The 25,181-nt window shown below is 41.4% G+C and overlaps 1 protein-coding gene across 3 annotated transcripts; it reads right to left on the bottom strand.

The window, feature by feature from the left end:
- Nucleotides 1-1,385: 1,385 nt before the first annotated feature.
- LYRM1 (LYR motif containing 1) lies at nucleotides 1,386-25,144 on the bottom strand. 3 transcript variants are annotated; one of them, XM_049789583.1, is made up of 4 exons: nucleotides 25,131-25,144; nucleotides 13,002-13,161; nucleotides 2,711-2,803; nucleotides 1,386-1,657 (listed from the first exon to the last, which is right to left on the bottom strand). In XM_049789583.1, exons 2-4 carry the CDS (start codon nucleotides 13,158-13,160, stop codon nucleotides 1,541-1,543), a joined length of 369 nt encoding a protein of 122 aa, XP_049645540.1. In that variant the 5' UTR covers nucleotide 13,161; nucleotides 25,131-25,144; the 3' UTR covers nucleotides 1,386-1,540. The 3 variants fall into 3 exon arrangements, with proteins under 3 accessions (XP_049645540.1, XP_049645539.1, XP_049645538.1); XM_049789582.1 differs by lacking the exon at nucleotides 25,131-25,144 and adding an exon at nucleotides 25,023-25,113 and having other exon boundaries at nucleotides 13,002-13,160; XM_049789581.1 differs by lacking the exon at nucleotides 25,131-25,144 and adding an exon at nucleotides 24,025-24,181 and having other exon boundaries at nucleotides 13,002-13,162.
- Nucleotides 25,145-25,181: the final 37 nt, after the last annotated feature.

Raw genomic sequence — 25,181 nt, 5'->3', positions numbered from 1 at the left:
ATTCCAGGAAGGCCCGAGTGTCATGCTACCATGAAATGACACTTTCCGATTTAACCCATTTAATTGGTAAAATAACATTGTTTTTTGACCTCAGGTCAACATAGGGGGCACTAACATCTTTGACAAGGCTGTGTGGGAAGAATGACTAACTCAACAGAGTAAGACAAAAATTAGAGTCAAAACCACCTCCCAGACTTAGAAAGCTATTTCATTGAGTAAGGCACAGCCATTATTTCTCTCCAGTGCAAGAACAGATCAGTTTCATTGGCTGAATAACAAATGCCTTGACTTCACAGACTCATGTTATACAAGAAATAAACAATTCTTTCATAAATAAATCACTTTCATTCACGTAGGGAATGTGATAGCAGCTTCACAACTCTAATTCAAGCTAGGCTTGAGCATATGCAAGAACATTGGAAATATTAGCATTTCTCTTTCACCAAAGACCTAGAAATGCATTTGTGTGCAATGTAATATAATCTCCAGTAATAAGATGTAGTTATCTTCCATGTAATCTCCAAACCCTGAAATGTTAACAGTGTTAAAAAAAAAAAGTATGTTCCTGGTTACATGAGCAGGTTTCAAAACTGACATACACTAAAATGAATGTGGCTCATAAACCCTGAGCTCAGTCCTTGGCACAACAGAAATTACCAGCCGGGGCTGGAACGGTAGCACAAGCCTTAACATATCTGCCTTGTGCACCACTAGCCTAGGATGGACTGCATTTAGATCCCCCAGTGTCCCATATGGTCCCCGAAGCCAGGAACAATTTATGAGCACATAGCCAGGAGTAACGTGCATCACCGGGTGTGGCCGAAAAAAAAATTACCAGCCTCTACCCAAACGTACAAACCCAAATCTAAAATATAGGCTTTTGTTGATTTAGATTTGTGGGCCAAAGTAATCTAGGGATTAATAGGGGGCCAATATGGGATGCTAGGCAAACTCCCTACCCACTATATTATTGCTCCAGCCCCTCGTGATACACTTTTCTAAAGGGAATTTATCTGGAGTATTAAAAGCTATAATAAATTAGAGACACACAAACTCACTTGTTTTAGTGGGAGAGGGCATTTGGTATGACACCTGGTGTGGTCAGAGATAGCCTACTTACTCCTGGCAGGAGTAAACAAATCCTTAACTTAAAAGTTTAAAGTTTTCTAAGGTGGTATTTAAGTTTTATAACAGTTTTGGGAACTGCCAGCAACTAATTTCTTCCTATTAGTGGCATGTCTGGCAGAATGCATTTCCAGGAAAAAATTTTTGAGAATCCTCCCCTGACAGGCTTCAGTCTTCTTTCCAAGTTCTTCAGTTTCCTCAAAGGCTAGTCCAGGACCTCTAGGACTGGTATCATCCATTCAGGACAGATATATGAACTGAGAGGTAAGAACAAATATTGGGGGCTAGTGTCAGTATTCATGGAGATATTAAGAAGAGATCTGAATTTTGACCCTAATCTAGAAAGAAGGGTTTTGTAATCTGTACAAACAAAACTTAATTGACTTGTCTTTCTCAGAAAGAAATTTCTTCTGGGCTAGGAAATCTCCTCATGAGACTTGAGATATACTGGTTTGGAAAGTTTCCTCAGTTTTTCCTGTCTTTGAAGTCGTCGACCTTGGAGTGGGCTAAGACCCATTGGAGGCAGATGAATCTGAATAATAAAATAATAATATTAAGAATTATAATCATTGTAGTAACTTATAGTCATTGGAAATTTATCACTTATTAGTTTAACTCTTTTTTTTTTTTTTTGGTTTTTGGGCCACAGCCAGCAGTGCTCAGGGGTTACTCCTGGCTGTCTGCTCAGAAATAGCTCCTGGCAGGCACGGGGACCATATGGGACACTGGGATTCAAACCAACCACCTTTGGTCCTGGATCGGCTGCTTGCAAGGCAAATGCCGCTGTGCTATCTCTCCGGGCTCAAAGTTCATTTTCAACTTAGTTTATTTCTTAAAAGCTTAATCTCAAAAAAATAAAATTACCATTCTTCCTCCTTTTTAAAGGGTTAGCCCTAGCAATATTGGCATGAGTCTAAGGCCACTTTTGGTAACACTCAATCAATAATGCTCATGGGCCACCAGGACTATACTTACTAGTTCTTTTTTTTTTTTTTTTTTTGGTTTTTGGGCCACACCCGGCAGTGCTCAGGGGTTACTTCTGGCTGTCTGCTCAGAAATAGCTCCTGGCAGGCACGGGGGACCATATGGGACACCGGGATTTGAACCAACCACCTTTGGTCCTGGATCGGCTGCTTGCAAGGCAAACACCGCTGTGCTATCTCTCCGGGCCCAAGTTCTTAGGGGACCATATGGAGCCTGCGATTGCAGGGCTTCACACAAGCTATGTGCACTACAACTAGAACCATCTCACTGGCCCCTGACACTTCTTTTTTAACCTATGTTCTTTGATACTACAATAAAATTATTTCCATAAAAAATTGAAAGTCAAAAGAGAAAATCTCTATAAATAAATGAGTTTCCTTTCTACATGTGGGAGAACTATACAAGTAAAAGAAATCAGTTATCACTGAGATTATAGTTTGGTGTGATGATGGTAGCAGGCAAAGATAGCCTATTTCAACATGCCTTCCACAGTAATTCTATACTTCTCAGCAAACACTAACTTTATTGGAAATAAATTCTTGAAAATAACCAGGTTTACAAGGATAAGTAACCACCACCCATTAACAAGATCAACACTTACTGGTCTTGGGTAAGGAATTTGGTAATGCAGTCCAATTTCGATTCTGGCGGTGCATTCATCTACACATTGCTTAATCATGTTTGAATCTGTGAGCTATTAGAAAGGGAAAAGAGGTAAAGTTAGTATTTTTATTTATTTTGTAAAGGAAGGTAGACTGCCATGTGCAGCGCCTCATCTGGATGTGCCTGGAGTCTTGGAAGCTTTACTATCCTACGTTCTCCTACAAATGGACCTGAGAGCTTGCTTGGAGGTTCTATAGAGCAGGGGAGTGCAGCTACTTGTATCTCCTCTACTGAAGAATGGTCCGTCTCTATTCGGGGAAGGCCGTCCTCTTCGACCAAGTGTGAAGCTTCAGGAGGTACACACATGGAGTGATGAGGGAGGAGGGGGAAAACCCGCCTAGCCAGCCAGACAGCCGAATCAACCCTGGTGATCAATGGAGTAACAGATGTCACAGCCAAATCAACCTCACATCCTTTTTTTTTAAACTTTATTGATTGATTGATTGATTGTCTGGTTGTTGGACCACACCTAGCAGTGCTCAGGGGTTACTTCTGGCTCTGCACTCAGAAATCGCCCCTTAGGGGCTGAGTGGTGGTGCAAGCAGTAAGACATTTACTTTGCACGAGCTAATCTAGGATGGACCGTGGGGTTCAATCCCCTGGCATTCCATAATGTCCCCTGAGCCAGGAGTGATTTCTGAGTGCAGAGCCAGGAGTAACCCCTGAGCGTCACTGGGTGTGGCCCAAAAACCAAAAAGAAAAAAAAAGAAATCACCCATATGGGATGCTGGGAATCAAACTGGGTCCCTCCCAGGTTGGCCATATGCAAGGCAAATGCCCTACTGCTGTGCTATCTTTCTGGTCCAAATTTAGTATTTTTCTTTTTTTTGTTTTTGTTTTTGTTTTTTGGGTCACACCCGGCAGCGATCAGGGGTTACTCCTGGCTCTACAATCAGAAATCGCTCCTGGCAGGCTTGGGGGACCATATGGGATGCCAGGATTCGAACCAATGACCTTCTGCATGAAAGGCAAACACCTCACCTCCACGCTATCTCTCCGGCCCCCAAATTTAGTATTTTTCTAATGTTAAATCTAGAATACTCTTACAGTTTACTAGTGAGCAAATTAAATATTTATAGTTAAAAGAATCAAAAGCAAAATTTATACAGGGCCCATCCACACAGCAATGCTGGGGTGCTGGGTGATCTAGTAGGTTCTAGGGTCGAGAGGTTTGGTGCTTGTTGGGGCACCAAGATGGTACCTGCTTGTGCTGAGATGGGGGCACGCATTGCCGGAACTCAGGGACTAATATATTCTACCACTTAGGCCAGGGGTCTCAAACTCAATTTACCTGGGGCCACAGGAAGCAAAGTCGGGATGATCCTTGAATGCAAAGTCAGTAGTAAGCCTTGAACATTGGGGGGTGTGACCCAAACAACTAAAACAAAACAAAACAAAAATAGATTCCTCTAGGGCAGGGCCACAAAATGTTGCAGGGAGGGCCGCAAACGGCCCACGGGCCTCGAGTTTGAGACCCCTGACTTAGGCTATTTCTCTGATCGCAAAATCAAAAGCAATTTAACATAAATTTACTTGCATTAAATTTTTAAAAATTACTAAAGGGCTCTACGGGTAGGGCATTTGCCTTGTACATGGTCAGGTCTCCTGAGTACCTCTTGGAGTAACCCCTCTGCACTGCCAGGTGTGGCTCCAAAACAAACAAACAAACACAGTTACGGAAACAGGCAATAAAAGCAGATGGTAACAAAGGCAAAGTAATTGCCTTCACATATGGGCTTCCTTCCCCCAAGCACTGCCAGGGATTATTCCTAAGCATAGAGACAAGAGTAAGCCCTGAGCACTACCACTTTTTTGGGGGGGAGGAGGGCCACACTGGTGGCACTCAGGGGTTACTCCTGGCTCTGTGCTCAGAAATCATTCCTTGCAGGCTTGGGGGACCATATGGGATGCCGGGAATCAAACCCAGGTCCGTCCTGGGTCGGCTGCATGCAAGACAAACACCCTACCACTATGCTCACTCAAAACTGTACACTAGCACTTCTGTTCCCAAACAAATAAAAACAAAACAAAAAAACAAATCAACAAATTGTACAAAAGGATGCATAAAAAGGATAACAACAACAAAAACTCTTCTTCCTATCAATTCTTTTTTTAGTGGAAATTATCAGTAGTTTCTTTTTTGTCTTTGTAGAGATCATATTCTTATTTTTTTGTTGTTGTTGTGAAGGGAGTAGGTTGGGTCACATCTAGCAGTTCTCAGGGATTATACCTAGCTCCGTGCTCAGAATCACTCCGAGAGAGGCTGGGGTGCTGGTGATTTGCATCAGTCAAAGTGAGCACCTTACCCATTGTGCTATTATTCTAGCCCCTATAAGGCTAACGTTCTATGTATATATAAAGCATATACTATATAATTTAGTTTTTTTTCTGTACATAAATGAGAGCCCACTTTATTCTAATCCTTGTTTTTTCTATAGACAACTTCAAATTCCTCAGTACTTACATAAATAGCTGCTCCCATTCTTTTAATTGGGGGAAGGGTGCATACTCATCTATGTTCAAGTGTTATTCCAACAATCCTGGCACTCACTCATCAATGGGTTTTAAGAAAAATTAAAGACATTACTGTAATAAGGTCCAGAGATAATAGAGTTAAGGGCTGGAAGGACCGGCTCACAATTTGAAGCTCACCACAAAGAGTGGTGAACACTGTTAGGGAAATAACTACACTAACAGCTAGAATGACAATGTTAAAGAATGAGAGAAGTAGAATGCCTGTCGCAAATACAGGCAGGGGTGAGGGAAGAGGGGAGCATTGGTGGTAGGAATGTTGCATTGGTGAGGGGGGGGTATTCTGTTTATGACTGAACCCAACTACGAACATGCTTGTAATCATGGTGCTTAAATAAAGATCTATATTGCCAAAAAAAAAAAAAAAAAAAGAACTATATTAAAAAAAAGTGATAACCCTCCCCCCAAATTAAATTTTTTTTTCTAGGAGCTGGAGTGATAGCACAGTGGGGAACGCATTTGCTTTGCATGTGGCTGACCTGGGTTCTATCACCAGCATCCCAGATGGTCTCCCAAGCTCACCAGGAGTAATTTCTGAGTGCAGAGCTAGAAATAACCCTTGAGTGCTGCCAGAAATCACTCCCAAATTTTAAAAACAAAAATAAAAACAAAGAAAACAAAACAAAATAAATTTCTAGAGCAAACATCCCAGTCAAATTCTCACAGATATATTTTCTTTTACTTTTTATTTTGGGGGGGGGGGGTTGTCAGGATACTCCTGAAGTAATGACAGAACTTAACAAGAAAAAAACATCTAACCACATCAAAAAATGGGGAGAAAAAATAAACAGACATTTCCTCAAAGAAGAAATACAAATGGCCAGAAGAAAAATGAAAAAATGCTCCACATCAATAATCATCAGGGAGATGCAAATCAAAACAACAATGAGGTACCATTATCTCATGACTGCTGCAGAGACTGGCACACACTACAAAGAACAAGAACAATCAGTGCTGGCGGGGATGTGGAGAGAAAGGAACTCTCATTCACTGCTTGTGAGAATGCCATCCTGTCCAGCCTTTTTGGAAAATAGCCTTTATGAAAGGCAGGTACTCCTGGCAGGCTCAGGGGACCATATGGGATGCAGGGAATCAAACCCGGGTCTGTCCTGGGTTGGCTGCATGCAAGGCAAATGCCCTTCTGCTGTGCTATCTCTCTGGTCACAGATATATCTTCTATATTCAAACTGCCTTTTAGAAGTTGCACTAAATGATTCACTTTGAATAATCTCTACAATATATTCCACACAAACACTAAATGGGTTCTTTATATCTTCTCCATGTTGATCAAATTTTAACTCAATTAGTCCAGGAAGTACAGCCTAGAAACTCCATCAAATACTGGAGTAAATACCACTTTTTATTTTGAACTATAAACTGCCTTGCACATTAAAATGGCTTTTGAAATTCCAAAATAGTCAAATGATGGTTGAACAGTTTCATTTAAAAAAACGAGAAGTCTACAGTGAAAAGTAAAAAGCCAAAAAGGAGGGGCCAGAGCACTAGCACAGGGGTAAGGCGTTTGCCTTGGATGTGGCAGATCCATGATGGATCTGGGTTCGAACCCCTGGATCCCATATGGTCCCCCTAGTCAGGAGCGATTTCTGAGTGCATAGCCAGGAGTAACCCCTGAGCATCACTGGGAGTAGCCCAAAAACCAAAAAAGGAAAAAGAAAAAAAAATAGCCAAATAGGAAAAGGGGAGAAGCCCTTTTTTATTCTGAGGATAAAAAATGAATCCACAGGGCCAGAGCCATAGCACAGTGGTAGGGCGTTTGCTTGCATGCGGCTGACCTAGAACAGACCTTGGTTTGATTGTTGGTTCGATCCCTAGTGTCCCATATGGTCCCTGAGCCAGGAGTGATTTCTGAGCGTCACAGGGTGTGGCCCCAAAAAAAGCAAAAAAATAAATAAAAAAATAAAAAAATTCACAGATGAATCTGCTAAGAATTTCCAAGTGGGCCTCAGAGAAGTGCTGGTATTGCATCAGTTCCAGATGACTGGGCTAGAGTGGTTTGGAACTTCCAAGGCATTCCTACACTGTGGCACCTCTTGGAGCAAAGAGGAGTTCCAGGAATTATAGTACACAGAACCACAGTTATGTCTCTTGGGGAGGAAGCTGAGTTTTCTGACCTCTGCTTCTCAGAAGTTCTTATTCTGATGTCTACCTTGGGAATAGATTTCCATGTTCCCTTTGCCCTTTAGGATTCAGAGCAATTCATGCTTAAGCTCTAACAGCAAATGCGATTACAAGAAAAAGTGTCTATAAGGAATAGTGGAGAAAGGAAGATTCTGATAAAAGTATAATTACCAACCCCTATGGAAAATAGTATGGAGGGTTCTCAGTAAATGCAAAATTGATTTTCTATAAGACCCAGCAATCCCTCTTTTGGTTATCTATCTCCAGGACAAAAAAAATTTCATCCAAGAGGATAATGCATGCACAGTTATTCATTGCAGCATTCAATACAATAGCTAAGACTTGGAATCAACCTAGATGTCCAATAACAGACTAGTGGATTATGATGATGCAATATACATATATACAATGGAATATTACATCTCTGTAAGGAATGATGCAATCATGCAATTTGCAGCAACATGGATAGAACTGGAAGATATTATTTTAAATGAAGTAAGCCAGAAAAAAAGGATAAGTACTGAATGATATCACTTATATGTGGTATTTAAAATAATTGCATAAAGAAATGTAATGGTCCAAATGGGCATTGTCTCGAATACCCTTGGCCCCAGAGTATAGTGAGGAGAAGGAAAGAAACTGAGTGAAAGAGGACAAATAATTATGAAAGGATGGGGGCCAGGGCCAAGTGGTCTCAGGTGCATTGGTGAATAAAAAATGGATAGAACCAAATATCCAAGCCAAAGTCAACAACAATGGAATCAAGAGACCTAAATTCAGGGGCCGGAGAGATAGTACGGAGGTAAGGCATTTATTTGCCTTTCATGCAGAAGGTCATTGGTTCGAATCCCGGTGTCCCATATGGTCCTCGAGCCTCCCAGGAGCAATTTCTGAGCATGGAGCCAGGAGTCACCCCTGAGCACAGCTAAGTGTGACCCAAACCCTCCCCCCCCCCAAAAAAAAGACCTAAATTCTAAATAATCTAAACTTTAAATGGGTCTGTTATACTGGCAGGCTGGGAGGCAAAGGGTGGTTTATTGGAATACACTATGGGGACATGGTGGAGGAAGTAGACACTGGTGGTGAGATTGGCCCAAATTCATTGTATGTCTGAAATCCAACCATGAAGGACTTTGTAAATCACAATGGTTTCAATAGAATAAAATAATAAAGGTTATGGAGTTGAAGGCTCCTGAGGGCTAACTTTATATCCAAATAATCCAAAAAGAGATAGGACAATGAATATGTATGGAATTTGCCTTGCAGGTGGCCAACCGGAGTTCAATCCCCAGTACTCCATATGGTCCCAAGTTTCTTCAGGACTGATTCCTAGGCACAGAGCCAGAAGTAAGGTCTGAGCACCGCTGGATGTGGCTCTAAAATGAAAAACAAAAGAAAAACCAGAAACCCCAAACATAACAAATAAGTTTGGGTTAGATTTCTCCACTTTCAATCTTTTAACAGCTTCTTACATGACTCTGCCATATCTAGACACCATCTATAGTAATATTAAACTTTCTTGAAAGAAACTTTCTACTAAAATCATTTGTGAAAATGTGGACTGATAGTCTGTTTTCTTTCTAATTGATAGTAAAACCACTGTATATTCTAAAGTTTGAAACACATTTCTCACCTCCACACTGGAAAAAACTTACATACTAACAATGTATATATCCCTTTGATTCATACCATACAAGGCCAAGAAAAGAGAGAAACTATCACTATTTCCATTTGACATGATAATATACACAAAATATCCTAATTACACCACCAAAGCTTTAACAAAATGAAAGAATTCAGTATAGTGGCAAGATACAGAATAAGTAAACATAAAACTAAATATATACATGAGTTAGAGAAAAGAGAAATTAAAAAAATAAATCTAATTTACAATTACTTAATAAAAAAGATAAAATACTTGGAAGTAGATCTAACAAAGAAGTAATATATATACACTATATCCAAAAGATCTAATTGGCCATACCAAATAGCTAATTCTAGCTCTGTGCCAAGGAATCACTCTGGTAGTGCTCAATGGATCATATGGGATGCAGGAGATTGAACCTGGGTTAGTTATGTGCAAGATAAGTGACTGTTTTGCTGTAATGTCACTCCAATACCCCCCAAAACCTATAAAACATTACCACAGAGTGTAAAAAGAAGAACTAGAATAAACATGGATATTGGTGAGGGTCTTGAGTACCTTGGTGGTAGTTAGGTACAGTATTGGTATAATGCAATGTCAAACATTTATACTATTGTAAATATAACATAAACCATAACAACAAAATTTTAAATTACTGAAAAATAGAAGATACAAGGAAATGGAAAGACATGCCATACCATGTTTAATGAGTGGAAGAATAAATTTTATTTAAATAGCCATCTTACCTAAAGCAATATGTAGAATCAATGCAATCTATATCAGACTATCAATGGCATTTTTTAAGAGAACAAAAAAATAATACCCTAAAATTTGTATGGAATAACAGAAGACCTTGAATAGCAAAAGTAATTTGGAAAGAAAAGAAGAAAAATATAATTACCATGTTCTATCACTTTAAATAATATTAAAAAGCAATATTATTAAAATGGTATAGTACTAGAACAAAAATAGGCACACAAATTAACAGGACATAATTGGGAATCCAGAATAAATCCACACTTTATATATAGATACCTAATAATATGACAATGCAGCCAAGTACATCCAGTAGAAAAAGAGAAATCAACAAATGGTATTAGAGAAAATTGTACAGATACATAAAAAGGTGAAATCAGTGCTGGAGAGAGAAAAATAAAATGAGCATATGCCTTACACAGAAGAGACTCCATTTCTAGCACCTAATAGCTCCCTGAGAACTGTAAGGAACAACACCTAAGCACAGAGTAATTACAGTTGTGACCCAAAATTAAAAAATAAAACCAGATCACTATCATCAGGTATAAAAATTAACTCAAAATGAAGGGCTGAAGAGACAGTACTGAGGGTTGGATTATTGCCTTGCACACAGATAACTCAGGTTAGATAACTCAGGTTAGTCCCAAGCATTGCCAGGAATGATTCCTGAGCTCAAAGTCAAGAGTAAGTAAGCCATGCAGACTGCCAAATGTGGCCCCAAAACATAACAAAAAATAAAGAATAAAAGATTTGGATGTTAAACCCCAAATCATATGTAGTAGAAAACATACATATTATACTCCAGGATTCCAACATCAGTGATGTTGATTGAAACATGGATTTAGAAACTCAACTCCACTGGATGAGAAATAAAGGCAAAAATATATAAATGAGACTACAAAATAACCAAAAAGCTACTATACAGTGAAAGATACTACCCCAATAGCAACTGCAATATTTTATTCCCATTCTTCAGAAGAATGTTTATAGAGAGCATGCAATACAAACACTCTGCTATGTATAGTACATACAATTATGTGGAGGGGCTGAAGGAAGGTCAGAGGACTGAGAGTAGTATCATATGCAGATTAGCTTTATAAAGCAGTCTAGGAAGAGGAAGGTCCTGAACACTGAATATTGAGAGGATTTCTATAGAGCACTTCAATTGTAATTTTACATATTTCTGCATCTAATTCTGAAACATCTTTTTTTTGTTTGTTTGTATTTGGGCCACACCCGTGACACTCAGGGTTTATTCTTGGTTATGTGCTCAGAAATCGCTCCTGGCTTGGGGGACCATATGGGATGCCGGGAATTGAACTCAGGTCCATCCTGGGTCAGCTGTGTATAAGACAAACGCCCTCTTCACTGTACTATCACACTGGCCCCTCTGAAACACCTTTGAAAGATCCTCAGTGGGGGCTGCAGAAATAGCACAGCGGTAGGGCATTTGCCTTGCACGCAGCTGACCCAGGATGGACCTGAGTTCAATTCCCGGCATCCCATATGGTCCCCTAAGCCTGCCACGAGTGATTTCTGAGCACAGAGCCAGCAGTAACCCCTGAGCACTGCTGGGTGTGGCCCAAAAAACAAAAAAGGAAAAAAAAAATCCTCAGAGGTCTAGTACAGTATTTGGCATGTAATGGGCATTTTACAGCTTGTTGGATTAAAGAATGAGAGCAAAGGGCTGCACAGTTGTACCAGGAGTGAAGGTAGAAACAGGGGGTGCATTCCTGTGGAAAGAGATCTACTTTGGACTATTATGCTGGCAATGAGGTCCTCCGGTGGCTGTGAGAGATACTCAGATATGGAGACTAAACATTCAGATACAAGGGGCTGACACAAGAAGTGGTTGTACCTGCCTTGGGCCCTGATTGACATTCAGAGGAACCCCACTGACAGTGGGAGGGTATGGAGAAGATAGGGCCTAAAAGAGACTGAGAGTGAGTCAAGAGTAATGAAAATAGGGGCTGGAGAGATAGCATGGAGGTAGAGCTTTGCCTTGCATGCAGAAGGAAGTGGTTCGAATCCCTGCATCCCATATGCATCCCCCTGAGTCTGCCAGGAGCGATTTTTTTTATTGTAAGAATTTATTCAAGAGACAAAATTAACATAATGAGGTAAACTAACATAACATAATATAGTAACATAAACCAGGAGCAATATCTAAGCATAGAGCCGGGAGTAAATCCAAGTGCTGCTGGGTGTGACCCAAAAACAAAAGAAAAAAAAAGTACGGAAAATAAAGAGCAAACCAGCAGAAAAATTCATGAAGGAAATTGAACTGAGGGGATCAATGAGGAAGAGGTAAAAAAAAATGGCAGAAGTTGAAAGCCACTTTCAATTAAGCTTCACGGTTTGTTGGGATGGGTCAAATCAAGCCTCTTAGAACTGAGTTTTGGCTCCCTGGTGTCTGGGTGTATACTTCCGATAAAGGAGATCTAGCTATTTTACTCAATTTTATGGTCCCAAAAGGCAAAGTCACTCTACTAGCCAAAGAGGCTTGAGTTCAACATTATGAAGAGAACCCTGTGTCCTAAATCAGAGAAAGGAGAGTACTCTTTCCTCTCTGAATGGGTTTATAATTCGAGGCTTTGAAAAGCTCTATTTCTTTTTTCATGAGATTATTTTGAAAAGCTTTAGAATTGAAAAAAAATATTGGGAGTGGATGTTGTTGGGCCACACCTAGCAATGCTCAGGAGTTACTCCGTGCTCTGTACTCAGGAATCACTCTTGGGGGACATGTAAAATGTGGATTGAACCTGGGTCAGCAGCATGGAAGGCAAACATACTACCCTCTGTCCCTGAAAAAATAAAAACAAAAAAATTATCACACATTTTAAATGAGAGCTCCTGTGAGAGTGGTTGGTAAAAGGCACATAGCGTAAGGAACCACCCTCTCCCTGACAACTCTCAAGGCTTGACTCAATGACACCTGGCTCTTGGAATTTTCTGAGGATGCAGAGCTACTTATTGGCTCATGTGATGAAACCACAAAGAGAAAGACAGACCCAGGCAGGACTCTGAGTCTGAGGTTGGGCATGCTGGTAAGGCTCTATTTGCCACTGATGCTCAGGCCTCTTAATCTTAGTAGAGAAAAGAAATGAGCAAAACAACTATTCTCTTCCTTACTACTATCCAACTGGGGCGTACTTACGCTTTTGTTTTTCCTGAACAGCATTCTGGCTTCATTTAATATGTACTGTTTTTCTTTAATGGTGTCTTCCATCTGCCCTGATGCTGCCTGCCATTTCCTTGCAAGCCTGAAAATTCGGCGGTAGAGGCCAAGAACTTCTTGTCGTGTTGCTGTTGTCATCTATAGACTCACCAAAATAGAAGAAAATTTGAATAAAAGATTTTTTGACAGTAGGCAGCGAGGCAGATGTACATTATTTTAATCAAGCTCTTTAATTAGCCTAGAAATAATTGCTCTTTCTCAACCAATTTGTTTGGTAGTATTTGTCAGAACAGTGCTGTAGAAAAACTAGTTCTCTTGGCTAGCCTTAGATCCCATCCTTGGTTGAAGGCTGCTTAATCATGCTTCTTGCCATAAATCATTGTGCAAAGATGACAGATCCAAAATGCACACTTACTATTTATTATTATTATTGATGTAATGGGAATTGAACTCAGGGCCTCTTATAAGCAAGGCCTATTGCTGAGGTACATCTCTAGCTAGAGCCAGCTGTATTTTTCTATTTACTTTCAGGTTATACTACTAGTGCTAGAGGCTAAACTATGCTGGGGTCTCTTCCTTGCAGTTTCATGGGGGACCCTGTGGTGGTTAAGATAAAATCTTAGTAAGCCTCATGCAAGACAAGAAACTCAGGGCCAGGGACTGGAGAGATAGCACAACGGTGTTTGCCTTGCAAGCAGCCGATCCAGGACCCAAGGTGGTTGGTTCGAATCCCAGTGTCCCATATGGTCCCCCGTGCCTGCCAGGAGCTATTTCTGAACAGATAGCCAGGAGTAACCCCTGAGCACCACTGGGTGTGGCCCAAAAACCAAAACCAAAAAAAAAAAAAAAAAAAAACAAAAAACCAAAAAAAAAAACCCAACTCAGGGTCAGAGTGATAGCACAGTGCTTGCCTTGCACACAGCTGACTGAGTTCTATTCCCCACATGACTCCCGTTTGCCAGGAGTGATTCCTGAGTGAAGAGCCAGGTATAACCCTTAAGCATGGTCAAGTATGGCCTGAGAACAAAAACTAAAGAAACATCAAACCCTATGCTCTCTAGCCTGTATTAAAAAAACGAATTTCTATCATCTTTAAGTTATTTTATTATGAAATATTTCATAACAAAGAGAGAAATCACAATGGACCTTAAAAGAATAAATTCTATAGTTTGCAACCCCTATATATGATTTACCAACCAAATAACCTATGTCTCTTGGAGAAGAAACCATTATTTTGGGGGCCAGAGAGATAGCACAGCAATATGGAATTTGCCTTACATGCAGCCAATCCAGGAGATGGGGAGTTGGAATCCCATCATTCCACAAGGTCCCCGAGCCTGCCAGGGGCGATTTCTGAGCACAGAGCCAGAAGTAACCCTTGAGCACCACCGGGTGTGATCCATAAATAAAACAAAACAAACAAAAAGAAACCATTACCCACTATTTTGTATTCATTATTTCTTTTTTACACATACCTGTCCACTTAATGGTATATTGCTCAACAAATTTTAAAACTAGTTATATAATGAAGGTATTGTGCTCTTTTGCAACTATTTTTGGGGGCCTCGCCCTTGTAAGATTTTTTCTTTATATTAGATCTAGTTCATATATTCTCATGCTACAATCCACTGTGTATTGTTCGTGTCTAATATACTTTACTCTTTTTTTTTTTTTTTTTTTTTTAATTTTTGGGCCATACTGGTGGCCCTCAGGGGTTACTCCCGGCTCTGCACTCAGAAATCACTCCTGGAAGGCTCGGAGGACCATATGGGATGCCAGAAATCAAACCCGGGTCCATACAGAGTCGGTAGCATGTAAGGCAAATGCCCTACCCACTGTGCTATTGATCTGTCCCCAGTTTATTCTCCTCTTGATGGACATTAAGTATTAGGTATTTAAAAGAAAAAAATATTTTTAACTTGTGCAAAAATGTTCAGGCTTTTTTTTTTAATATTTGTTTCTATGTCTAAAAGAAATTCGGGGGTAAGGAGAAAAGTTGCTCAACATAAAATCCCGATTAGTCACACTTAGAAGAACGCTGTCTTATGTTTCACAAACTGGCAGGCGGGGAAAATAGCAGTTTGGGTGAGGAAGTGCCAACTCTTTAATGTCCTGGACTTTCCCTTAAACAAGCTCCTCAGGATGGGGAAGTGGGCAGTTCTCAGCCCTTTGGGAAGTGTTCTAAGCATGTCCAACCCAAGAGGGGAGGGATACAATATGGGTGATCCTGAGTTTGAGAATCAGGCCAGTTAAAAGAATGCAGATGGGAGCTGGGAGAGGGTGTGTATCTAGAAACTTTTAAGTAAGTGTAAAATACTCAGAATCCTTACAGAAACATTCTCTTGAGTTTCTTATCCCTGACCCAAGTTACTCTTCTTGGGCACTGAGGAACTAAGGTTTAACATTTGTCCAAAAGCTCAAAAGCATCACTACACTCAATTGAAAAGTTAAAGGGTTATATTATATTCAACATTGATTCTATTTTTTTTTTTTTTTGGTTTTTTGGGCCACACCCGGCGTTGCTCAGGGGTTACTCCTGGCTGTCTGCTCAGAAATAGCTCCTGGCAGGCACAGGGGACCATATGGGACACTGGGATTCGAACCAACCACCTTTGGTCCTGGATCGGCTGCTTTGCAGGGCAAACACCGCTGTGCTATCTATCTCTCTGGGCCCTCAACGCTGATTCTTAAGTCCACAACACTTCACAGGAAAATGTTTAAAATTAGAATTTATAAACAGAACATCTTGTTTTGTGGCTAATCGTAATAAAAACCCAGATGAGATGATGACATTTTTCCTGGTAAGGAAACAGGCTTCTGAGTTTTTGGCTCTTCCCAAAGCTCCATGGTTTTCATCTGAAAATACGTGAGTCTATGTGAGTCAGTTCCTGTGAGGGTTAGGGAGTCTGTAACTTCTATTAGTGATTGCTTCATGTCTGTCATTAGCAGAGCAAACTTGTGACTGAATGACACTTGAGAAATCAAGTGACAGTTTGACATTGAAATAGCAGGAACCTACATTGTCTGGCTTTCCAGTCATTTGCTGCTGTAATGTAAGTACCACAGCTTCTATCCCCATAAGCATAATCTACTATGATCTGAGATGCACAAACCCAGCAATTGGGATACTCAACCTAACATGCTGAACAAACAATTGGTACATCATATAACTATTTTCAGAACACTCTAATTAATGTTTAAGTGTTTGGAAAAGTAATACTGAAAGGGAGATAAGTGATGTCTCCCAACATCAGGTGACCCAGAAAAACAGACATGCCGAAGAGAGAGGTTCGAACACTGTATTTCCCACTGTGCAGTATTAACCAGTCTAGCCTGTTGTCCCTTCTAAGCCTTGAGGGAAAAGGTAACTGTCAGTATTTATTTTGGGTTGAGGGATGAAGCCCAGATGCTCAGGGCTTACTCCTGGCATGGTTGAGGAAATAAAAGCCAAGTACCCTATGCCACTGTACTATTGCTCTAACCCCCCAAATGCCTATTGTTCATATTGGACTCCCTCAATTTTTTTTGGGGGGGGGGACACACCTGGCTGCGCTCAGTAATTGCTCCTATCAGGCTTGGGAGACTGTATGGGAGCCGAGGATATTAAACCCAGATCCGTCCTAGGTGGGCTGCATGCAAGGCAAATGCTCTCTACCTCTTCGCTATCGCTCTGCCCGCCCCCTCAATTCTTTGAGGGAATTTTTCTTTCCTAAGAGTTGCTATCCATGATTTTTCCTTTTCTAGAATACTCTCCTCTGGTCCTCTCCCTTTGACCTGAACAACTTCTACCAGTAAAAATATGGTTGTCTCAGACTATCCTTTTTCCTTCCTTTTTTTTTTTTTGTTTTGTTTTTGGGTAACACCTGGCAGCGCTCAGGGGATACTCCTGGCTCTACGCTCAGAAATCGCTCCTGGCAGGCTCGGGAGACCATATGGGATGCCTGGATTTGAAGTACTGTCCATCTGCATGCAAGGCAAATGCCCTACCTCCACACTATCTCTGCGGCCCATATACTGGCTTCTTTTAAAATGTGCTAGATATCAATTATATCATAAATACTATTCTACCAGTCTTGCAAATGGCAAAAGGTTTCACTAATGCCATCTAATTAACTGTAAAATTGGGATTCCGGGATTCAAAGCCTAAAGAGATTATGCCTACTTCTCTGAACATAATATTTTACCATGTTTACACTGGAATCAGTAGTGGAGATTTGTAATGGGCAGTGATCTATGTCTTAAATGAGTAACTTCCACTCCCTCACCTTCCACTAGTTGTTAAGAGTGTTAGAGCAAAAAGAGGGGCTGGCCATAGTTTAGTGCGACTGACTCAGGTTTGATCCTAAGTATCCCATGTGTTCTGAGGTGGGTGATTCCTGAGTGCAGAGCCAGGAGTAAGCCCAGAGGAGAGATGAATAAAATACAAAACAGACCACAGTGAATGGAACTGGAGTAGGCTCAAGAAACCACGTTATACAGTGGATCTCATATACAGCATTTTAGACAAAACATGTCTAAAGCCTTTGATAGAAGTGTTTAGGAAGACTTCGAGGATTAGACAGAGGCTTTTACCCTTTTCCCTTTCCTTTGAAACAATTTCCCTAACCATTGGAAAATTCATACAGCATAAATATTTTAGAACAGAGATGAAAATTCCCTTTCCCCAGATGAAATTTATAGGAGCATGACTCTAGTCTAAGGAATGTTAATATTCTTTTTTTTTTTTTTTTTTTTTTGGTTTTTGGGCCACACCCGGCAGTGCTCAGGGGTTACTCCTGGCTGTCTGCTCAGAAATAGCTCCTGGCAGGCACGGGGGACCATATGGGACACCGAGATTCGAACCAACCACCTTTGGTCCTGGATCGGCTGCTTGCAAGGCAAACGCCACTGTGCTATCTCTCCGGGCCCCCGGAATGTTAATATTCTAAATGTTGAACTCTCATGGGATTTTGCCTTCTACTGAAGTAAAAGTATTGGGTTTCTTTTTTTGTTTGTTTTTAGGTCATACCCGATGATGCGCAGGGGTTACACCTGGCTTGGTGCTTAGGAATTGTTCCTGGCAGGCACGGGGGACCATATGGGATGCTGGGGATCAAATCCAGGTTTGTCCCGGGTCGACTGCATGCAAGGCAAATGCCCTACTGCTATGCTATCGTTCCAGCCCAAGAAAAAGTATTGGAGTAGTACACATAAGGGACAGAAAAAAAAATGAGAGGGACCAGACAGTAGCACAGCTGGTTGGGCGTTTACCTTGCATGCAGCTGATTTGTATTAAAATCCCTGGCATGCTAAATGGTCCTCCAAGCCTGCCAGAAGTGATTTCGAGCACAGAGACAGGAGTAGCCTGAGCACCATGGATGTGGCTCAAAAATAAAACAAAGGAGAAAAAAAAGACAAAAAAAATAAATTTCAAATCCCAGGTAAAAAGACAGACATATCTCCAGGCTTTCAAGATCTGTTCCCAGGTGGATTTTTAATTTTTCTCATTATGACTAATGAATGTAATGCAGTAAAGCTTCATTCCAAGTAACTTTATGGTTAAGGGTGGAGTTGAGTTTCACAGGTTGTGAAAGTTAAAAGAATCACTGTTTTACGTGTTCATAATTCACCAGTGGTGACTTATCTCATGATTTACTACCCTATCTGGAACCCTGTCTTTTTTGGGAAGGGCTGGGGCACACTCAGCAATGCTCAGGGGTCACTCCTGCTTTGTGCTTCAGGGACCATATGTCATGTTAGGGATTAAACCTGGGTCAGTTGCATGCAAGACTATCTCTCCAGAATAAGAAACTTTATGTCAAAAGATTCCCAAACTCAAACTGAAATAGTCTTTTATCATTTATTTTTTTATTTTTGGACCACATCCGGTCTCAGGGTTACTCCTGGCTATGTGCTGAGAAATCGCTCCTGGCTTGGAGGACCATTTGGGACGCTGGGAGATTGAACCATGGTCCATCCTGGGTCAGCCACATGCAAGGCAAACGCCCTACTGCTGCGCCATCGCTCCGCCCCCCCCAAACTGAAATATTCTTTGAGTAACAATTATTTTCATCCTCTGAGAATATTTTCTCTATGCAGAAATTGGATAAGCATCTCTGCTATGTGTGTTCCAGGTACTTCTAGCATATTCCAATTATATCCTACTATATTATAATTTTAAATTACAAGGTGCTTGCTTATAAAGCAAAAGTAAGCAATTGTTTGCTAATTTTTCTTCTTATACCACATGGTTAGGGAAGAGAGAAGACGGTTGGGACTTGATCAATCATTATATTTTTTGGCCTGGTAGATACTTATAATTTGAAATATATTTGTTAGGACATTTTCATTTATATTAGTACAGAATTTAAATAAATTTTTAAATACTATATTTACACATGAATTAAAAACACAAGTAATATCCTAATAGCCATTCCTTTTTTTTTTTTTTTTTTGGTTTTTGGACCACACCCGGCAGTGCTCAGGGGTTACTCCTGGCTATCTGCTCAGAAATAGCTCCTGGCAGGCACGGGGGACCATATGGGACACCGGGATTCGAACCAACCACCTTTGGTCCTGGATCGGCTGCTTGCAAGGCAAACACCGCTATGCTATCTCTCCGGGCCCTAATAGCCATTCTTATCCTTAAATAGTTATAATGGTATTCTATTTTGAACCAACATTTCCAGCTGAAGATCTTAGAATATTTAAAAATACGAATTAGCCCTCACAAGAAAGTCTCCAATTGTGGCACCTTGGGTGTCTGGATAATTAGAATACTTAGTGACATTTAGAGAGAAAGACTTATATCAGTTCCATCACAGGCAAGATGGTAGAGTTATAAAGTGTCGTTCTTTTTGATCAGCCAGTGTTGTCACTGGACTGAAATAATGTACTATCTTGTGACGCTTAAAACCACAAAAAATGGGCCGGAGAGATAGCATGGAGGTAAGGCGTTTGCCTTTCATGCAGGAGGTCATCGGTTCGAATCCCGGCGTCCCATATGGTCCCCCGTGCCTGCCAGGAGCAATTTCTGAGCCTGGAGCCAGGAATAACCCCTGAGCACTGCCGAGTGTGACCCAAAAACCACAAAAAAAAAAAAAAAAAAAAAAACCACACACAAAAAATGGAATTCTGATGCTTCTGCTCTTCTTTTGAAGAGAAAGGTCCATTGCGCTCAAGTGAAGAGTGGACAAAAACCACATTACAAGAAAATATAAGAACATGTATTTCCAAGTGTGTATATGTGTGTTTTAAAATAGAGCCACACATGGTGGTGTTCAGGATTTACTCCGGCTTTGCACTCAGGAAGGCCTCAGGAAACAGGGAATGCACCCACTTTACCCTCTGTACTATCTCTCTGATCACATTTGTCTTTTGGAAAAACTCGAGATACTTAAAATGCTTTTCTAATACAAAAGTAAAATTTTTCTTGCTCCACAATGCAGAATAAAAAACATGGTCTTTGTTTCAGATATTCAAAGCTTTTCCATATATGTGAGGACCAAAAGGAATAATACAAATTATAAGTGCATTCTGAAATGATCAACTCTGAATTGATCTCACAAGTCCTCCAGGGCCTCAGTTTCTTAAAATGAAAAACAGAGTATTAGTAGAACATTAACATTCTTCAGAGTTGTTCAGATTACTCATGAGGTAATCCCGTAAATCACTTAGCATTATGAGTTGAAACAGGTTAATATTACTTGAAATGGAGGAAACAGTGAGGGACAATGAGGCCTCTTTTATCTAATGCTAAGCTTTGTCTACAAAAAGGGGAAAAGAAACATGTTGTCCGTTGGCAAATTTACTGCTTTGTGGTAATAATGGATTTTCCTAAATCTGTTTCCCTCAGATCGTTAATTCTCCCTCAGCAGTAAAGGGCTATTGTTCTTCGGGATGAGTAAATAACCCTGTTGGACACATCCCTTATCTTCACACCACAGTGCATATTTCTAACTGGAAATGTAATATAGATGCCAATACTGAAGGTCTGGCTAGGATTCCGTTCCTATTTCTTTTTCTTTTATTCCTTGCATGTGCTTTGGTGAATTTCTCTTGCAGGTCTGTTATACTCCTTGCTTTCTGGTGTATATGAATACTCTAAGCAGTATCATCCTTCTCCATATTAAATCACTTCCAAGCTAAATTGTCCAAAACTTTGTCTTCTATCAATGAACATCTCCCTAGCCTTCAACAAATAAAAGTCAACACACACATGGCTTCCTGTCCTAATTTCAAGTTTTGTTCCTGCTCTGCTGCACTCTCAAACTTCCCAATATGTGTGTACTTTATCACACCACAGCTATTCTCTGAAGTAGTATCTTTTTACACAGAAAATGAGAATATGGTATGTTAGAGAGGGAGGGCAGGTGAAAAGAGGATACTATATTTATATTTTTTGAGGATACTATATTTTTAAATGACCTAAAGGGAATTAAAACCGCTAGTTTCTGTAATATGGGGAATCTCAAAAATATCTGCCTGTAAAACTAAGATCTTGAGGTTTCTAAATGAATTAGCACACAAGATTATTATATTCAGAAGGAAACTCCAACAAGATTACTGTAACCAAGATATATATAGCTGCGTTCCTCCATCAGCTACAGAAATTCTAAATGAAAATCAAGCTTCAGTTCCTCAAGTCAACAGAAATTAGAAACATCTATTTCCTTATTTAAGAAAAAAGCCTATTTAGGAGACAAGATAGGGTAAGGGTCATTCAGAAGTAGAGAGGACCAGATACCAGAAGTAGGAGATAGCGTTAAAGGTGTATGTGCCAGAAAATAGAAAACCAGGTCAATGGTAAAGAAATACCCTGTGACTCATTCATATCTACCCAGCCAGGATTTCAACCATCACAGGAATGAAGGAAGTGCAACACAAAACTTAAAATTTAAATAAACATTAAAAATCTTCCTTTGTGGGGCCGGGTAGGTGGCGCTGGAGGTAAGGTGTCTGCCTTGCAAGCGCTAGCCAAGGAAGGACCGCGGTTCGATCCCCCGGCGTCCCCCCAAGCCAGGGGCGATTTCTGAGCACATAGCCAGGAGTAACCCCTGAGCGTCAAACGGGTGTGGCCCAAAAACCAAAAAAAAAAAAAAAAAATCTTCCTTTGTGACAAATCCTACTGTACTGGATTGGGAGAGTCTGGGTTATAAGACATAGTTGGAGCCTGCACCTGACCCTTGATTCACTGAAATAGGCTCATTCCACAGAGAGGTCCCTGCCTTGGTGACAATTTCTAAGTACGTATCAAACAAGCAGCTCTTCTCTTCTAAAGAGGCACAGGAGGGTTTTATTAGACCAAGGTCCTGGAGAGTATAAGCAGTGTTCATTCCTGTCAGTGGCAGACCACCTTCAAGTATTGATGACTTTTTGTTGTTGTTGTTGGTTTTTGGGCCACTCCTGGCAACGCTCAGGGGTTACTTCTGGCTCTGCACTCAGAAATCGCGTCTGGCAGGCTCAGGGGACCATATAGGATGCCAGGGATAGAAACTGGGTCCATCCTGGGTCAGCAGTGTGCAAGACAAACGCCCTACTGTGCTACTGCTCCAGTCCCTAAAGACATTTTCTTAATCTGTGCTATCCAACATGACAGTCACTGGCCACAGGTAACTTCTGGAACGAAACTTTGGTTAGTATGCACAAGGAACTGATTTTCAAATTTTATTTAAATAGCAACATGTAGTGAGAGGATATAGGATATAGAGAATGGGCTCTAAACCAAAATAATGGATAAAATGAGCCTCCAGGGATCAAGCAGATAGTGTCTTTGGGTAGCATGTCTCAAATACAAAGGCCAACAGGCTTATTGGCTTTAGTGGAGCGTTGCTATATAGGAATTTTAGACTGATGTTGCTAAATTTTCTCCATTTCCAAATGAAGCTGAAAATCTGGGCTTTGATCTCCCATCTTAAATGCTGACATTTAAATCATTTGGTGGACTTCGAACAGATTTGGGCACACTCTCTTGCCAGTTTACAATCTCTAAGTTTTTGCCAACTACTTCAGCTCAACAGCACAACAAAAAGAAGCACTCCATGGTGGCAGACCCAAGACTGAAACCCAGAAAACGTCCTACCACTGTACTATCACTCTGGCCCTCTAACAACTTTCTAAATATTATGAGATTTCTAGATTTTGATGGAAGTAACTTGGTCAAAAGCTTTTTTAAATTCGCGGCTGGTATCTTATGAACAGATGCTGCAACTAAGTCATTGGGTTTTGTGGGCTGTCTCTGCAAGAGGGGCCAGCAGGACACAAACAGTACTCTAAGAAGAGAAGACAATTAAACAATTACCATGTTTGAGAAGCAAAGTCAAGTTGGCTGGAATGGTTACAAACTACCTACACAAATCCAGAAGTGTTGATAACTAGAAGTGGAACAGAGAAAAGGAATTTAAACAAGGTCTCAAAGATGAGCAAAAGCTGACCAGTGAGAGTATGAATCACTGGTTGCGAGGGTGGCTTCCGATATTTCAGGATATTCCGTTATTACAGCTTCCTTTTGTCTTTGAGACTTTGTTTGGGTCAAGGCTAGCTTGCCATTTTCTGGCTAATCTCCAAATGTAAAGAACCCCCAGACTTCAGAGGTCTTTCTTGTAATCTATCACCTCTTCTTAGGCAAACTGTGAATAAACAAGACATTTATTGTCTTTCTGACTTCCCTTCCTCTGCCTCTCTTGTAAATCTAACTTCCAAACATGTTCACTTGATGCTTAATAAACCTTATCAAACCTGGCACAAACAAGAATTTATGATGCTCCTTTCCAATCTGTTTCCCCTTAGGAGTCTTTTTAGTTTATTCCTTCTCCCAGATACTTTCACATCCAGTTCTGCAGCAAGTCTCAAGCTCTACCTTCCAAGTATCTTCGGAAACGACTTCTCTCTCTCCATTGGTACTTTCTGTTGGCAACAATATCCTTAAATCTCTCTCTGCAGAGCTCAAAGTCTATTCTTTCTCTCCAGGAAGTCCAGAGTTAGCTCTTAAAATGTCAATCAGGTGAGGCCATGTCCCCTTCCTTGGGCTTAAAAGTCGGCCCTGCCACCTCTCCATCAGACATCACTCAGGCCCCGGGCCTTTCTGCTCTGACCTCCTGCCCGCCTTCCCGTCTGTGTCCATGAAACCCTTTCCACTGGCTCTAGTTTTTGCTTAGAAAATCCCTTTCCATGGGGCCGGAGAGATAACATGGAGGTAAAGTGTTTGCCTTGCATGCAGAAGGACGGTGGTTCGAATCCCGGCATGGCATATGGTCCCCGAGCCTGCCAGGAGCGATTTCTGAGCATAGAGCCAGGAGGAACCCCTGAGCGTTGCTGGGTGTGACCCCAAAACCAAAAAACAAAACAAAAAAAAAAAAAACAAAAACAACAACAACAAAAAAAACTCCTTTCCAAGCGTCCCACCGTCCTGGGATCTTTCCACCCAACCTGGCCTTTCCCAAACATCACCCCCATCGCCCCCATCTCCTACCATTTCACCTAGCATGATTTCCTCCCTGGATTTTTTTTCTTCCTTATTCCTTTTGTTTTCCCTCGACAGGAGTACAAATTCACAGTTGCCAACCTCTAACTTGCTTTTTCAATTCTGTGCATCATCAAGCCAATTCGGAAATTCAGAAGCCTGTCCTCCCCGCCCAAGCAAAGTCTCCTTTTGGGGCTTGGATGGGGTCAAATCGCCCCCACCTTGGACGCCTCTCACCTCCCCAGGACGGTGAGAAACTTCTCCCGTTTCAATTCGTGGAGCCCCAGGACTCACAAGGCCCCCCAACTGTCGCCTCGGTGTTCCCAACCAGCCTCGCCTTTCCCGGCCTTCGGGCCGCGCTTCCCTGGGCGGGCTCCCAGGCGAGTCAACGATGACCCCGAGTCGGCCGCGCGAGGCTGGGGTCACACAAGCGCGTCTCCTAGCAACGCCGCACCCCCCCCCCCCCACTCCACCGTCCGTGCCCCTGGGAGCCAACCCCTTCCCCTTCCTTTCCCCAGTCTCCCGCGCCGGGACTCCGAGTCTCCATCCCCTACACTCACTCTTGCGTCAATCCTGCCTTTTCCCCCACCCACAGAAGAGCCGAGCCGCCGACCCGAGCGGGCTCGGAGGAAGTAGCGGCGGGAAGCCAAGCAGAGCCGAGACCCGGTGAGCTCGGGACTGGGCCGGTAGGCCAGGCCGGACGCTACCACCGCGGCGGG

The sequence above is a fragment of the Suncus etruscus genome, chromosome 15 (assembly GCF_024139225.1).
Source record: "Suncus etruscus isolate mSunEtr1 chromosome 15, mSunEtr1.pri.cur, whole genome shotgun sequence".
NCBI classification, from domain to species: domain Eukaryota; kingdom Metazoa; phylum Chordata; class Mammalia; order Eulipotyphla; family Soricidae; genus Suncus; species Suncus etruscus.
Note: the sequence above shows the minus strand (reverse complement) of the source record. Positions and strands in the feature narration are given on the sequence as shown.